This window comes from Anomaloglossus baeobatrachus, chromosome 7 (genome assembly GCF_048569485.1).
Source record: "Anomaloglossus baeobatrachus isolate aAnoBae1 chromosome 7, aAnoBae1.hap1, whole genome shotgun sequence".
Taxonomy (NCBI): Eukaryota; Metazoa; Chordata; class Amphibia; order Anura; family Aromobatidae; genus Anomaloglossus; species Anomaloglossus baeobatrachus.
The window spans coordinates 302,305,115-302,322,988 of NC_134359.1; the positions used below are offsets into that span (position 1 = coordinate 302,305,115).

Sequence of the window (17,874 nt, forward strand, 5' to 3'; positions counted from 1 at the left end):
GGAGGGCTACAGACCCACTACAGGTGGAGGGCTACAGACCCACTACAGGTGGAGGGCTACAGACCCACTACAGGTGGAGGGCTACAGACCCACTACAGGTGGAGGGCTACAGACCCACTACAGGTGGAGGGCTACAGACCCACTACAGGTGGAGGGCTACAGACCCACTACAGGTGGAGGGCTACAGACCCACTACAGGTGGAGGGCTACAGACCCACTACAGGTGGAGGGCTACAGACCCACTACAGGTGGAGGGCTACAGACCCACTACAGGTGGAGGGCTACAGACCCACTACAGGTGGAGGGCTACAGACCCACTACAGGTGGAGGGCTACAGACCCACTACAGGTGGAGGGCTACAGACCCACTACAGGTGGAGGGCTACAGACCCACTACAGGTGGAGGGCTACAGACCCACTACAGGTGGGGGGCTACAGACCCACTACAGGTGGAGGGCTACAGACCCACTACAGGTGGAGGGCTACAGACCCACTACAGGTGGAGGGCTACAGACCCACTACAGGTGGAGGGCTACAGACCCACTACAGGTGGAGGGCTACAGACCCACTACAGGTGGAGGGCTACAGACCCACTACAGGTGGAGGGCTACAGACCCACTACAGGTGGAGGGCTACAGACCCACTACAGGTGGAGGGCTACAGACCCACTACAGGTGGAGGGCTACAGACCCACTACAGGTGGAGGGCTACAGACCCACTACAGGTGGAGGGCTACAGACCCACTACAGGTGGAGGGCTACAGACCCACTACAGGTGGAGGGCTACAGACCCACTACAGGTGGAGGGCTACAGACCCACTACAGGTGGAGGGCTAGAGACCCACTACAGGTGGAGGGGACACAGACCCACTACAGGTGGAGGGACACAGACCCACTACAGGTGGGGGGCTACAGACCCACTACAGGTGGGGGGCTACAGACCCACTACAGGTGGAGGGCTACAGACCCACTACAGGTGGAGGGCTACAGACCCACTACAGGTGGGGGGCTACAGACCCACTACAGGTGGGGGGCTACAGACCCACTACAGGTGGGGGGCTACAGACCCACTACAGGTGGGGGGCTACAGACCCACTACAGGTGGGGGGACACAGACCCACTACAGGTGGAGGGCTACAGACCCACTACAGGTGGAGGGCTACAGACCCACTACAGGTGGAGGGCTACAGACCCACTACAGGTGGAGGGCTACAGACCCACTACAGGTGGAGGGCTACAGACCCACTACAGGTGGAGGGCTACAGACCCACTACAGGTGGAGGGACACAGACCCACTACAGGTGGAGGGACACAGACCCACTACAGGTGGAGGGACACAGACCCACTACAGGTGGGGGCGGGCTACAGACCCACTACAGGTGGGGGGCTACAGACCCACTACAGGTGGGGGGCTACAGACCCACTACAGGTGGGGGGCTACAGACCCACTACAGGTGGGGGGCTACAGACCCACTACAGGTGGGGGGGCTACAGACCCACTACAGGTGGGGGGACACAGACCCACTACAGGTGGAGGGCTACAGACCCACTACAGGTGGAGGGCTACAGACCCACTACAGGTGGAGGGCTACAGACCCACTACAGGTGGAGGGCTACAGACCCACTACAGGTGGAGGGCTACAGACCCACTACAGGTGGAGGGACACAGACCCACTACAGGTGGGGGGCTACAGACCCACTACAGGTGGGGGGCTACAGACCCACTACAGGTGGGGGGCTACAGACCCACTACAGGTGGGGGGCTACAGACCCACTACAGGTGGGGGGCTACAGACCCACTACAGGTGGGGGGCTACAGACCCACTACAGGTGGGGGGGCTACAGACCCACTACAGGTGGGGGGACACAGACCCACTACAGGTGGGGGGACACAGACCCACTACAGGTGGGGGGACACAGACCCACTACAGGTGGGGGGACACAGACCCACTACAGGTGGAGGGACCCAGACCCATCTCATTACTCAACTCTGATTTTAAAATCTTTACTAAAATACTAGCTGGTAGATTACAACGAGTGATTCCAGATCTTATTCTGCCCTTCCAAACGGGATTCGTGCACGGGAAATCCATCACCTATAACATCAGGACGGCTATTGGGGCTATCTCTTATAGCAGGAAGCATAGATGTACCAAACATATAGTAGCTAGCCTTGATGCGGACAAGGCCTTTGACAGGGTCTCTTGGGCCTATTTACATAATCTTTTGGCATGTCGCCAGGTGGGATCCTGGTTTTGCGAAGCAGTCAAGATGATACACACAGACCCCAAATCCAGACTATCTATAAATAATACATTCTCTGAGCCATTTGAGGTACAGAGGGGAACGAGGCAGGGGTGTCCCTTGTCACCTTTATTGTTTAATTTGGCTCTGGACCCAATGTTGAGGACCCTACATAATTTAGCAATAGTTCAGGGCATGAGAGTCGGTGGGACAACAATTAAACTTTTGGCTTTTGCCGATGATATTTTATTGTTTATTGCCAATCCCTCTCAAGCGATTCCAGAGATAATGAACACATTGAATAATTTTGGAAAGGCCTCAGGCTTCAGGGTAAATTACAAAAAAACTGACGCATTGGCAATGTACAAATCGGGTAAAATTGATAACTTATTTCCCTTCCAGTGGTGTACCAGGTCCATTAAATATTTGGGGATTCAGCTCCCAGCAAACCCCCTGTTACTATATCAAATTAATTATAAGCCTCTTATAAATTCATTAAAGGGAACCAATCATCAGGATTTTCGTGTATAAGCTGCAGCCAGTGCAGTGCTGGCACTATCATGCACAGTGTGTACATACCATTGGGGTGCAGCTCCGGTGTTTAGGCAGTGAAATTCATCTTTATAAAGTTTGAAATTTCGTGCACTTTTTGATTGACGTGTGCACCGCTGCTGCTAATGTCCGGGCGGGTTATGCAGGAGTTCCCCGCCCCCCCACCAGCCTGTTCCTCCCTCTCTCCTGATGTCCAGGCGGGTTATGCACGTGTTCCCCGCCCCCCCGCGCCGCCTGTTCCTCCCTCCCTCCCTCCCTCTGGCTGTATGTAAATATCTAATCTTCAGAAACATGGCGCCGGAGTGGGCCTCTGCGCACAGCGCTTATCTCCGGCGCCATGTTTCTGAAGCCCGCATCACACAGCTTGGTGTTAAAGGGCGGCGCATGCGCCCTCGCTCCTTCAGATCCCGTTGTGACCGCAGGAGCGAGCGCGATCACAACAGGACTGCAGAACAGCTGATCGGAGGACGCCGGGCCAACACACCAGCCGGTGTGACATCGCTGTGGCGCCGCCCTCTCAGACACCAAGTTGTGTAATGCGGGGGCTTCAGAAACATGGCGCCGGAGATAAGCGCTATGCGCAGAGGCCCACTCCGGCGCCATGTTTCTGAAGATTAGATATTTACATACAGCCAGAGGGAGGGAGGAACAGGCGGCGCGGGGGGGCGGGGGAACACGTGCATAACCCGCCCGGACATCAGGAGAGAGGGAGGAACAGGCTGGTGGGGGGGCGGGGAACTCCTGCATAACCTGCCCGGACATCAGGAGAGAGGGAGGAACAGGCTGGTGGGGGGGGGCGGGGAACTCCTGCATAACCCGCCCGGACATTATCTGCAGAGGTGCACACGTCAATCAAAAAGTGCACGAAATTTCAAACTTTATAAAGTTGTATTTCACTGCCTAAACACCCGAGCTGCCCCCTGATGGTATGTACACACTGTGCATGATAGTGCCAGTACTGCACTGGCTGCCCCCTGATGGTATGTACACACTGTGCATGATAGTGCCAGTACTGCACTGGCTGCCCCCTGATGGTATGTACACACTGTGCATGATAGTGCCAGTACTGCACTGGCTGCCCCCTGATGGTATGTACACACTGTGCATGATAGTGCCAGCACTGCACCGGCTGCCCCCTGATGGTATGTACACACTGTGCATGATAGTGCCAGTACTGCACCGGCTGCCCCCTGATGGTATGTACACACTGTGCATGATAGTGCCAGCACTGCACTGGCTGCCCCCTGATGGTATGTACACACTGTGCATGATAGTGCCAGTACTGCACTGGCTGCCCCCTGATGGTATGTACACACTGTGCCTGATAGTGCCAGCACTGCACTGGCTGCCCCCTGATGGTATGTACACACTGTGCATGATAGTGCCAGCACTGCACTGGCTGCCCCCTGATGGTATGTACACACTGTGCATGATAGTGCCAGTACTGCACCGGCTGCCCCCTGATGGTATGTACACACTGTGCATGATAGTGCCAGTACTGCACCGGCTGCCCCCTGATGGTATGTACACACTGTGCATGATAGTGCCAGCACTGCACTGGCTGCCCCCTGATGGTATGTACACACTGTGCATGATAGTGCCAGTACTGCACTGGCTGCCCCCTGATGGTATGTACACACTGTGCATGATAGTGCCAGCACTGCACTGGCTGCCCCCTGATGGTATGTACACACTGTGCCTGATAGTGCCAGCACTGCACTGGCTGCCCCCTGATGGTATGTACACACTGTGCATGATAGTGCCAGCACTGCACTGGCTGCCCCCTGATGGTATGTACACACTGTGCATGATAGTGCCAGCACTGCACTGGCTGCCCCCTGATGGTATGTACACACTGTGCATGATAGTGCCAGTACTGCACTGGCTGCCCCCTGATGGTATGTACACACTGTGCATGATAGTGCCAGCACTGCACCGGCTGCCCCCTGATGGTATGTACACACTGTGCATGATAGTGCCAGTACTGCACTGGCTGCCCCCTGATGGTATGTACACACTGTGCATGATAGTGCCAGCACTGCACTGGCTGCCCCCTGATGGTATGTACACACTGTGCATGATAGTGCCAGCACTGCACTGGCTGCCCCCTGATGGTATGTACACACTGTGCATGATAGTGCCAGCACTGCACTGGCTGCCCCCTGATGGTATGTACACACTGTGCCTGATAGTGCTAGTACTGCACTGGCTGCCCCCTGATGGTATGTACACACTGTGCATGATAGTGCCAGTACTGCACCGGCTGCCCCCTGATGGTATGTACACACTGTGCATGATAGTGCCAGTACTGCACTGGCTGCCCCCTGATGGTATGTACACACTGTGCATGATAGTGCCAGCACTGCACTGGCTGCCCCCTGATGGTGTGTACACACTGTGCATGATAGTGCCAGTACTGCACCGGCTGCCCCCTGATGGTGTGTACACTGCATGATAGTGCCAGTACTGCACCGGCTGCCCCCTGATGGTGTGTACACACTGTGCATGATAGTGCCAGCACTGCACTGGCTGCCCCCTGATGGTATGTACACACTGTGCATGATAGTGCCAGCACTGCACTGGCTGCCCCCTGATGGTATGTACACACTGTGCATGATAGTGCCAGTACTGCACCGGCTGCCCCCTGATGGTATGTACACACTGTGCATGATAGTGCCAGTACTGCACCGGCTGCCCCCTGATGGTATGTACACACTGTGCATGATAGTGCCAGCACTGCACTGGCTGCCCCCTGATGGTATGTACACACTGTGCATGATAGTGCCAGCACTGCACTGGCTGCCCCCTGTTGGTATGTACACACTGTGCATGATAGTGCCAGTACTGCACTGGCTGCCCCCTGATGGTATGTACACACTGTGCATGATAGTGCCAGTGCTGCACTGGCTGCCCCCTGATGGTATGTACACACTGTGCATGATAGTGCCAGTACTGCACTGGCTGCCCCCTGATGGTATGTACACACTGTGCATGATAGTGCCAGTACTGCACTGGCTGCCCCCTGATGGTATGTACACACTGTGCATGATAGTGCCAGCACTGCACTGGCTGCCCCCTGATGGTATGTACACACTGTGCATGATAGTGCCAGCACTGCACTGGCTGCCCCCTGATGGTATGTACACACTGTGCCTGATAGTGCCAGTACTGCACTGGCTGCCCCCTGATGGTATGTACACACTGTGCATGATAGTGCCAGTACTGCACTGGCTGCCCCCTGATGGTATGTACACACTGTGCATGATAGTGCCAGCACTGCACTGGCTGCCCCCTGATGGTATGTACACACTGTGCCTGATAGTGCTAGTACTGCACTGGCTGCCCCCTGATGGTGTGTACACACTGTGCATGATAGTGCCAGCACTGCACTGGCTGCCCCCTGATGGTATGTACACACTGTGCCTGATAGTGCTAGTACTGCACTGGCTGCCCCCTGATGGTATGTACACACTGTGCATGATAGTGCCAGTACTGCGCCGGCTGCCCCCTGATGGTATGTACACACTGTGCATGATAGTGCCAGCACTGCACTGGCTGCCCCCTGATGGTATGTACACACTGTGCATGATAGTGCCAGCACTGCACTGGCTGCCCCCTGATGGTATGTACACACTGTGCATGATAGTGCCAGCACTGCACTGGCTGCCCCCTGATGGTATGTACACACTGTGCATGATAGTGCCAGCACTGCACTGGCTGCCCCCTGATGGTATGTACACACTGTGCATGATAGTGCCAGTACTGCACTGGCTGCCCCCTGATGGTATGTACACACTGTGCATGATAGTGCCAGTACTGCACTGGCTGCCCCCTGATGGTATGTACACACTGTGCATGATAGTGCCAGCACTTGCACTGGCTGCCCCCTGATGGTATGTACACACTGTGCATGATAGTGCCAGCACTGCACTGGCTGCCCCCTGATGGTATGTACACACTGTGCATGATAGTGCCAGCACTGCACTGGCTGCCCCCTGATGGTGTGTACACACTGTGCATGATAGTGCCAGTACTGCACCGGCTGCCCCCTGATGGTGTGTACACTGCATGATAGTGCCAGTACTGCACCGGCTGCCCCCTGATGGTATGTACACACTGTGCATGATAGTGCCAGCACTGCACCGGCTGCCCCCTGATGGTATGTACACACTGTGCATGATAGTGCCAGCACTGCACCGGCTGCCCCCTGATGGTATGTACACACTGTGCATGATAGTGCCAGCACTGCACTGGCTGCCCCCTGATGGTATGTACACACTGTGCATGATAGTGCCAGCACTGCACTGGCTGCCCCCTGATGGTATGTACACACTGTGCATGATAGTGCCAGCACTGCACTGGCTGCCCCCTGATGGTATGTACACACTGTGCATGATAGTGCCAGTGCTGCACTGGCTGCCCCCTGATGGTATGTACACACTGTGCATGATAGTGCCAGCACTGCACTGGCTGCCCCCTGATGGTATGTACACACTGTGCATGATAGTGCCAGCACTGCACTGGCTGCCCCCTGATGGTATGTACACACTGTGCATGATAGTGCCAGCACTGCACTGGCTGCCCCCTGATGGTATGTACACACTGTGCATGATAGTGCCAGCACTGCACTGGCTGCCCCCTGATGGTATGTACACACTGTGCATGATAGTGCCAGCACTGCACTGGCTGCCCCCTGATGGTATGTACACACTGTGCATGATAGTGCCAGTGCTGCACTGGCTGCCCCCTGATGGTATGTACACACTGTGCATGATAGTGCCAGCACTGCACTGGCTGCCCCCTGATGGTATGTACACACTGTGCATGATAGTGCCAGCACTGCACTGGCTGCAGCTTATACACGAAAATCCTGATGATTGGTTCCCTTTAATACATCTACTCCAATCTTGGAAACATCTGAAAATATCCTTTTCGGGCCGATGTCACTTAATTTAAATGGTAGCATTCCCCAAAATAATGTTCTTATTTCAGACTCTCCCGTTGATTCTACGCAAATCAGATATTAAGCTACTAAATTCATCCTTTGGAAAATTCATTTGGGGGCACAAGGGGCGAACTAGGATCAGCTTAATCAAGCTTCAATTACCAAAAGGGGCAGGGGGCATAAATCTTCCAGATCTGGGCAGATATAATCTAGCAGCAAATTTGAGATATGTGGTGGACTGGGTGCGAGGAGTATCTCACTTTGCCAATGTACAATTGGAACAACAGCTATGTTCACAAGTCTCGTTACCAGCATTGCTGCATTTAGGGAACGAGGAAATACCGAGTGAGGTTAGGGATCATCCAACACTATGGCATACTATACAAACGTGGAGGAAGGTGAGGAAACTTGGTAAAATTAACACTTCAAGTTCCCCATTTCAACCCTTTATTGGAAATCCGAGATTCCTCCAGGGTCGCCCTCCGAGGATTTATGAAACATTGTCAATGCAGGGTTGTGCTTATGCTGCAGATCTAATGGAGCCTGATTGGTCGCTGCTTTCTTACGAGAAGGCGGCACACCGATTTCCAGCTTTTGTGGGTCGGCCTTTTCTTTTTCTTCAGGCGCGTAGCTTGGCACAAAAATATCTTGTCGACAAGCCAAAGGGAGATCTTGGAGGAAGTGTGGATAACTTTCTTAGGAGGGCAAGAAGCCAGGCGTCCTCGACTAGTCAGGTTTATTCAATGTTGCGTACAGTTTGGATATGGGAGGGGAAAACAACAGGTCCAGCAAAATGGAAGGTAGACATGCCAGAGGATTTTTTACAAGCCACGCTGTTGCAACGTAAATTTCTGTCGTCCAGTAGCTACACAGATATGGCCTTGATGATTCTACATAAAGCATATATTACTCCAAAAATTCAATCAAAAATGGACACAAATGCCTTATACTCTTGTTCTAAATGTGGCATAAGAGACACTGACCTGTTTCACCACTTATGGGACTGTGTTCAGATACAGGGAGTATGGAGAAGCGTTCACATACAATATTCAGTTTGCTCTGACACCACAGTGGGCCATTTTTAACATGTTGGAGGAGGCTCAACAAAGTCTTCCGAGAGGTACCAGGGCAATGTTAACTATTTGGGCCTCGGCCACTAGGAAAAGTATAAATCCTGAAGCCCCCTCTCTAGCGTTTATCCAAACAAAACTAATGTTCATATTCACAATGGACTGGCTGGATGCACTGTCGAATAAGGAGAAGCTGACGAAGCGTTTCTCTGAAACATGGTCTTTCTTCAGCGCTCTATTGGGAGACCCAGACGATTGGGGTATAGCTACTGCCCTCCGGAGGCCACACAAAGCACTACACTAAAAAGTGCAAGGCCCCTCCCCTTCTGGCTATACCCCCCCGTGGTATCACGGGTTCTCCAGTTTTCAAGCTTTGTGCGAAGGAGGTCAGACATCCACGCATAGCTCCACAGATTTTAGTCAGCAGTAGCTGCTGACTATGTCGGATGGAAGAAAAGAGGGCCCATATAGGGCCCCCAGCATGCTCCCTTCTCACCCGTGGATGGTGTTGTAAGCAGGGCTGTGGAGTCGGAGTCGTGGAGTCGGAGTCGGAGCTCATTTTGGTGGAGTCGGAGTCGGAGTCGGTATAAAATGCACCGACTCCGACTCCTAAAATATATAATAAATTGGGGACAGGAGTGCAATGCAGAATGTGCTGAATATTTTACTAAATAACAACATTTAGTATAATGCTTATATTTAAGTGAAAAATTTATTGTAGTACAATGTGAACATCAGACATTTAATTGTTTTTATGATACAATAATCAAGATATTTGGATAGAACATAAAATATTTATTGGAATACAACTTTAGAACACAAAAAAACTAATAAATTGTAAATATGTAATATATATAATATATATATATATATATATATATACAGTGTATATACACACACACAAGATATATATGTAATCTACTGTATATTACATAGTGTATTACATATTTACAATTTATTACAGTTTTTTGTGTTCTAAAGTTGTATTCCAATAAATATATTTTATGTTCTATCCAAATATCTTGATTATTGTATCATAAAAATTATTAAATGTCTGATGTTCACATACACATATTCATGTACTACAATAAATTTTTCACCTAACTATAAGCAATATATGTAGGAGTCGGAGTCGGAGTCGGAGTCGGAGTCGGAGTCGGAGTCGGAGTCGGAGTCGGAGTCGGAGTCGGAGTCGGAGTCGGAGTCGGAGTCGGAGTCGGAGTCGGAGTCGGAGTCGGAGTCGGAGTCGGAGTCGGAGCAAGAGAATTTGAGGAGTCGGAGTCGGAGTCGAAGGTTTGGCTTACCGACTCCACAGCCCTGGTTGTAAGGTTGAGGTACCTATTGCTGGTACAGGGGCTGGAGCCCCACATGCTGTTTTCCTTCCACATCCCCTTGTAGGGCTCTGTGGAAGTGGGATCCTGCCGGCCTCTAAGCTCTGACGCCGGGCTCCATCCACAGACCCAGTTGAACCTGATGGATACGGAGCAGGAGTACATTCAGGGACATGGCCCTGCATCATACAGGTACTCTGTGTCCCCGGCAGGCACAGACACACTCCGGGCTGGCTGGGTGTTGTAGTGCGCCGGGGACCGTAACGATTGAGTTGGTGTTCCTGCAGTTTACTGGGGGACTTTTGTGTTGTGGGAACGCAGCGCCGACCCCCATTGGACCGGCGGCGCTGCTGTGACTTGTAGTGCGCCGGGGACACGCCGACCGCGCTTTTACGGCGGCGGCGTTTATAAATCCAGTCCCCGGCTTTTGCGGCCTAGCTCCGCTTCGTTCCCGCCCTCACCCTGTCAATCAGGGTAGGGGAGAGACGCTGTTTCACGGCAGCGACGAGGGCTGGAGCCTGATTTACAAGCTCCAGCCCTCTCACTAGGCACAGAGGGAAGCAGGCTTCCCGCTCTTGGTCAGGAACGCCCAGGGCCCGCCCTCCTCCCTCTCCTAGGACGCCGGCAGCCATTACATGCAGTCTGGCTGGAGGAAGGACGCAAGGCTCTGGGAGACCTGGACTAGGGGACTTTTGGCGACCACACACCCGCTCTTAAGCGGGCGGTAAGCGGCTTTTCAGCTGGCCCCTCTAGTGCCTCAGTGTGTATTGGTGTACTGTGTCACCAGATATATATATTTATTTATTTCTTGCACTGTGAGGTCGCTTCCTGGCTGGATACCCCAGATCGCTCTGAGGAGGCAGCAACATGTCATCCACAAAACGCAAGGCTGCCAAGGCTAGGGCTGTGTACACTGCGTGTGCTGCATGTGGGGCTGCTCTACCAGCAGGCTCCAAGGACCCCCATTGTGTGCAATGCTCAGATCCGGTGCTGCTTCGCCAGCCGGAGTCCGGAGGGGTAGTGACCCAGGCTGAGACGCTTGTAAGTCCTGCCCCGGTGTCAGGGACAGACTTTGCAGTTTTTGCTGACGGAATGTCTGTGACTGTGACTATGGCAAAAATCCTTGAAACTTTGCAATCCATGTCTGGGGCTCAGTCTATGGACACGGCGAGGTCTCTGTCCTCTAATCCCCCTCAGTTGGATTTAATCCAGACTGCAAGGGGGTCCCCGGCTTCCCAGGCTGAGTATTATGACTCAGATGATAGCCCCAGCCACCCTAAGCGGGCTCGCTGGGAAAGACCCTCAACGTCATCACACTGCTCAGGGTCTCAGCGCAATCAGTCGCCCTGTGATGCGTCTGAAGAGAGTGATCAGGAGTCTTATCCTGGAACCCCTCTCAATCTGGATACCCCGGATGGGGACGCCATGGTAAACGAGCTTATCTCAGCCATCAATAGACTGTTGGATATTTCTCCCCCAGCCCCTTCAGCAGAAGAGGCAGCTGCAGAGCAGGAGAAGTTTCGTTTCCTCTATCCCAAGCGTAAATTGAGTGCTTTCTTGGATTACTCCGACTTCAGAGAGTCAATCCAGAAACACGACGCTCATCCAGAAAGGCGTTTCTCTAACCGTTCTAAGGATACACGTTTTCCTTTTCCCCCTGATGTGGTCAAGCGCTGGACCCAGTGTCCAAAAGTAGACCCCCCGATTTCCAAACTTGCAGCTAGATCCATAGTTGCAGTGGAGGATGGCGCTTCACTTAAGGATGCCAATGACAGACAGATGGACCTTTGGTTAAAATCTGTCTATGAAGCTATCGGCGCGTCGTTTGCTCCAGCATTCGCTGCCGTATGGGCACTCCAAGCTATTTCAGCTGGTTTAGCGAAAGTGGATGCTATCATACATCCAGCGGTGCCGCAAGTGGCGTCCCTTACCTCGCAGATGTCTGCGTTTGCGTCTTACGCTATTAACGCGGTCCTAGAATCTACCAGCCGCACCTCAATGGCGTCCGCCAATTCGGTAGTTTTGCGCAGAGCCTTGTGGTTAAAGGACTGGAAAGCAGATGCTGGTTCCAAAAAATGTTTAACCAGCTTGCCTTTATCTAGAGATAGGCTGTTTGGCGAGCCATTGGCTGACATCATTAAACAGTCCAAGGGTAAAGACTCTTCCTTACCCCAGCCCAGATCAAGCAAACCTCAGCAGAAAAAATGGCAGCAGAGGTTTCAGTCCTTTCGAGGTTCGGGCAAGACACAATTCTCCTCGTCCAAAGGGACTCAGAGGACGCAAAGAGTCTCAGATTCCTGGCGGGCTCACGCACGCCCCAAGAAAGCAAATGGAGGAACCGCTTCTAAAGCGGCTACCTCATGACTTCCAGCCTCCCCCCCCCGCATCTCCGGTCGGGGGCAGGCTCTCCCGCTTTTCCGACATTTGGATGTCACAGGTCAAAGACCGGTGGGTGACAAACATTTTGTCTCGCGGGTACAGAATCGAGTTCAGTTCTCGTCCTCCAGCTCGGTTCTTCAGAACCTCCCCACATCCAGACCGAGCAGATGCCCTGCTGCAGGCGGTGGACTCCCTAAGAGCGGAAGGAGTAGTGATCCCTGTCCCCCCTCAGGAACAGGGTCGAGGGTTTTACTCCAATCTCTTTGTGGTTCCAAAAAAGGACGGCTCATTCCGTCCTGTTCTGGACCTAAAACTGCTCAACAAACATGTGCACGCCAGGCGGTTCCGGATGGAAACCCTACGATCTGTCATTGCCTCAATGTCTCGAGGAGACTTCCTTGCCTCAATAGACATCAAAGATGCTTATCTCCACGTGCCAATTGCTACAGAACATCAACGTTTTCTACGTTTTGTGATAGGAGACGACCATCTTCAGTTCGTAGCGCTGCCATTCGGTCTGGCGACGGCCCCACGGGTCTTCACCAAGGTCATGGCGGCAGTGGTGGCAGTCTTGCACTCTCAGGGACACTCGGTGATCCCTTACCTAGACGATCTACTGGTCAAGGCACCCTCTCAAGAGGCATGCCAACTCAGCCTGAATGCTACGCTGGAGACCTTACAGTCTTTCGGATGGATCATCAACTTTCCAAAGTCGATCCTGTCACCGACCCAATCACTCACGTATCTTGGCATGGAGTTCCATACTCTAGCAGCGATAGTGAAGCTTCCGCTGAACAAACAGCGATCACTTCAAACAGGGGTGCAATCTCTCCTTCAGGGTCAGTCGCACCCCTTGCGGCGCCTCATGCACTTCCTAGGGAAGATGGTGGCAGCCATGGAAGCAGTCCCCTTTGCGCAGTTTCATCTGCGCCCACTTCAATGGGACATTCTCCGCCAATGGGACGGAAAGTCAACGTCACTAGACAGGAAAGTCTCCCTTTCCCAGACGGCCAAGGACTCTCTACAATGGTGGCTCCTTCCCACCTCATTGTCTCAGGGAAGATCCTTCCTGCCCCCGTCCTGGGCAGTGGTCACGACAGATGCGAGTCTGTCAGGGTGGGGAGCAGTTTTTCTCCACCACAGGGCTCAGGGAACGTGGACTCCGCAGGAGTCCACCCTTCAGATCAATGTTCTGGAAATCAGGGCAGTGTATCTTGCCCTACTAGCCTTCCAACAGTGGCTGGAAGGAAAGCAGATCCGAATCCAGTCGGACAACTCCACAGCGGTGGCATACATCAACCACCAAGGAGGGACGCGCAGTCGGCAAGCCTTCCAAGAAGTCCGGCGCATTCTAATGTGGGTGGAAGACACAGCATCCACCATATCCGCGGTTCACATCCCAGGCGTCGAAAACTGGGAAGCAGACTTCCTCAGTCGCCAGGGCATGGACGCAGGGGAATGGTCCCTTCACCCGGACGCGTTTCAGGAAATCTGTCGCCGCTGGGGAGTGCCGGACGTCGACCTAATGGCGTCCCGGCACAACAACAAGGTCCCGGCATTTATGGCGAGGTCGCGCGATCAAAGAGCTCTGGCGGCAGACGCCTTAGTACAGGATTGGTCGCAGTTCCGGCTCCCATACGTATTTCCGCCTCTGGCACTCTTGCCCAGAGTCTTACGCAAGATCAGATCCGATTGCACCCGCGTCATACTCGTCGCTCCAGACTGGCCGAGGAGATCGTGGTATCCGGATCTATGGCATCTCACGGTCGGCCGACCGTGGTCACTTCCAGACCGACCAGACTTACTGTCCCAAGGGCCGTTTTTCCATCAGAATTCTGCGGCCCTGAACCTGACTGTGTGGCCATTGAGTCCTGGATCCTAGCGTCTGCAGGATTATCCCAAGGAGTTGTAGCCACAATGAGACAGGCTAGAAAGCCGACTTCTGCTAAGATCTACCACAGAACGTGGAAGATTTTCTTATCCTGGTGTTCCGCTCAGGGAGTGTCTCCCTGGCCATTTGCATTGCCCACTTTTCTTTCCTTCCTACAATCGGGGTTAGAAAAGGGCTTGTCGCTCAGCTCCCTTAAAGGGCAAGTCTCGGCACTATCCGTGTTTTTTCAGAAGCGTCTAGCACGTCTTCCTAAGGTGCGCACGTTCCTGCAGGGGGTCTGTCATATTGTGCCCCCGTACAGGCGGCCGTTAGATCCATGGGATCTGAACAGGGTACTAGTTGCTCTCCAGAAGCCGCCTTTCGAGCCTCTGAAGGAAGTTTCCTTTTCTCGCCTGTCACAGAAAGTGGCGTTTCTTGTTGCGATCACATCGCTTCGGCGAGTGTCGGAGCTGGCAGCTCTGTCATCCAAGGCTCCCTTCCTGGTGTTCCACCAGGACAAGGTAGTGCTGCGCCCCATTCCGGAGTTTCTCCCTAAGGTCGTATCCTCGTTTCATCTTAATCAGGATATATCCTTGCCTTCCTTTTGTCCTCATCCGGTTCACCGGTATGAAAAGGACTTACGTTTGCTAGATCTGGTGAGAGCACTCAGAATCTACATTTCCCGCACGGCGCCCATGCGCCGTTCCGATGCACTTTTTGTCCTTGTCGCTGGTCCGCGCAAGGGGTTGCAGGCTTCTAAAGCCACCCTGGCTCGATGGATCAAAGAACCAATTCTAGAGGCCTACCGTTCTGCGGGGCTTCCGGTTCCTTCAGGGCTAAAAGCCCACTCAACCAGAGCCGTGGGTGCGTCCTGGGCATTACGACACCAGGCTTCGGCTCAACAGGTGTGCCAGGCAGCTACCTGGTCGAGTCTGCACACTTTCACCAAACATTATCAGGTGCATACCTATGCTTCGGCGGACGCCAGCCTAGGTAGAAGAGTCCTGCAGGCGGCAGTGACATCCCCGTAGGGGAGGGCTGTTTTGCAGCTCTAACATGAGGTATCTCTTTACCCACCCAGGGACAGCTTTTGGACGTCCCAATCGTCTGGGTCTCCCAATAGAGCGCTGAAGAAGAAGGGAATTTTGTTACTTACCGTAAATTCCTTTTCTTCTAGCTCTTATTGGGAGACCCAGCACCCGCCCTGTTGTCCTTCGGGATTTTTTTGTTGTTTGCGGGTACACATGTTGTTCATGTTGAACGGTTTTTCAGTTCTCCGACGTTATTCGGAGTTAATTTGTTTAAACCAGTTATTGGCTTCCTCCTTCTTGCTTTGGCACTAAAACTGGAGAACCCGTGATACCACGGGGGGGTATAGCCAGAAGGGGAGGGGCCTTGCACTTTTTAGTGTAGTGCTTTGTGTGGCCTCCGGAGGGCAGTAGCTATACCCCAATCGTCTGGGTCTCCCAATAAGAGCTAGAAGAAAAGGAATTTACGGTAAGTAACAAAATTCCCTTCTTATTTATACCTAACTGGGCTACAGTGCTTAAGGATAGACTTAAATCTCAGTTTGGACAGACCTCTTGGTACCTTCTTGAACTGCTCAATGGACACATACCAATTACATAAGTTACCATTTTAAGTTGCTTCTGGTCGCACGCAGAGCGGGGGGAGGGGGGGCGGGACTGTTTTGATTACAATGTCATCAATGAAATGCTCTTTGTATAAGAGCAGATTGTAAAAGAAACTCGGTTAAATTTCAATAAAAAGATGTTTTAAAAAAAAAAAAAATCTATCAGTGTGACTCCAGATTAGCGGCATTGTCTGCTGGAGTCTAAGGCGGCCTGAAATTCACCCTTTCTATCATCACAGGCAACTCTTGCTTTACACTGCAGCTCTGCTTCTTCAGATGTTGGTCTTTTGATTTAGCATCTGGCCGTGGATTGGCAACTTTTTGCTCATGATGTGCACAGTGTGGCGGTATGTTACTTCACATGCTCGGATATGACCGACGCCATTTGTCCCTCTTGTGTTGATGTTTGCAATTGATATTTTTTTTTTTTTTTAATTTGATTTTTTTTCTTAATATTCTAGTCACCCCCAGAGCAGCAGCAAGGGATTGATCTGGTTCTGTCTAAAGTCTTACACAATTTCTTGTAGTAGTTGGACATCAGTTGTGTCGCCATCAGGTGCACTGAGTACAGAGAATGTACTGTGTCTATATTTCTGGCCCGATTGTACGTACCCGGTGCTGAGGCTGTGTCTGTATTTCTGACCCGATTGTACATACCAGGTGCTGACGCTGTGTCTGTGTTTCTGACCCGATTGTACGTACCCGGTGCTGAGGCTGTGTCTGTATTTCTGGCCCGATTGTACATACCAGGTGCTGACGCTGTGTCTGTGTTTCTGACCCGATTGTACGTACCCGGTACTGACGCTGTGTCTGTATTTCTGACCTGATTGTACGTACCAGGTGCTGACGCTGTGTCTGTATTTCTGACCCGATTGTACCTACCAGGTGCTGACGCTGTGTCTGTATTTCTGACCCGATTGTACCTACCAGGTGCTGACGCTGTGTCTGTATTTCTGACCCGATTGTACGTACCAGGTGCTGACGCTGTGTCTGTATTTGTCCCCTGATTGTCCTTAGCATGTGCTGACTCTTTGTATTCTGTTCACTCTCTCACCTGCCCCTTCTATTTTTGCAGCGGTGGCCATGGACGATTCCGTTCCTGAGGAACACAAGTCCATGTCGGCAGGAGTCGGGGAGAACCAGCACGATCCTCTCCCACACCAGGATGACAGCCTGGAGCAAGGGAGCGTAAAAGAGGAGGAGGACGACGAGGTTGGGTCCGGAGGAGAAACCGGGTCAGTCTCCGCAGGTGGGAGAGACCCAGAGGTGACTGTGGAGATTGGCGAAACCTACCTGTGCCGGAGAGCTGACAACACCTGGCGTAAGAGACTAGTAGAGTCGGTTATGGTGGGATACAAGTAACAGTGTCGAGCAGATGGTTCTGTTTATCCCCATCCCGCATCCACGCATACATGGACGTCATACGGGTTGTTGGAACAGGGGCCCGTGTAATGTAGTCGACACCTGCCTGTAACAGCAGCGACTGGAAGTAGATGTTGCCTGTTCAGTCGCCCATCACATTCCCTGCAACCTAATCATAGCGTGCCGATGCATTACTATGACAGCTAGAAGCCTTCCGAAGACTTCCAACACCGCCATCTTGGCCCGTCCGTAATGGGGTTAAGCAATCCCTAAACTTAATACCTCCGATCAGTGTTCTGGAGACAGATGGTCCCTTCACCGCCTGACAGCTCTTGTCATAACGTCTTTGTCTTGTCTTCAGACTCCGCGGAGGTGATCCAGTCTCGGCTGAACGAGCAGGAAGGACGAGAGGAGTTCTACGTGCACTACGTGGGCTGTGAGTATCCGGCCATATTTCCGTAGATCTCGCTGTACTGCCGCGGTCCTACAC

The 17,874-nt window shown here is 52.6% G+C and overlaps 1 protein-coding gene across 1 annotated transcript in view; it reads left to right on the forward strand.

Moving 5' to 3' along the window:
* KAT8 (lysine acetyltransferase 8) overlaps nt 1–17,874 on the forward strand; it is a 33,542-nt gene that overhangs the window by 12,654 nt on the left and 3,014 nt on the right. Inside the window, exons 2-3 of the mRNA XM_075318626.1 lie at nt 17,098–17,343; nt 17,746–17,820. Coding sequence (XP_075174741.1) covers nt 17,106–17,343; nt 17,746–17,820 — 313 coding nt within the window. The 5' untranslated portion in view covers nt 17,098–17,105. The remainder of the gene's footprint in view (nt 1–17,097; nt 17,344–17,745; nt 17,821–17,874) is intronic.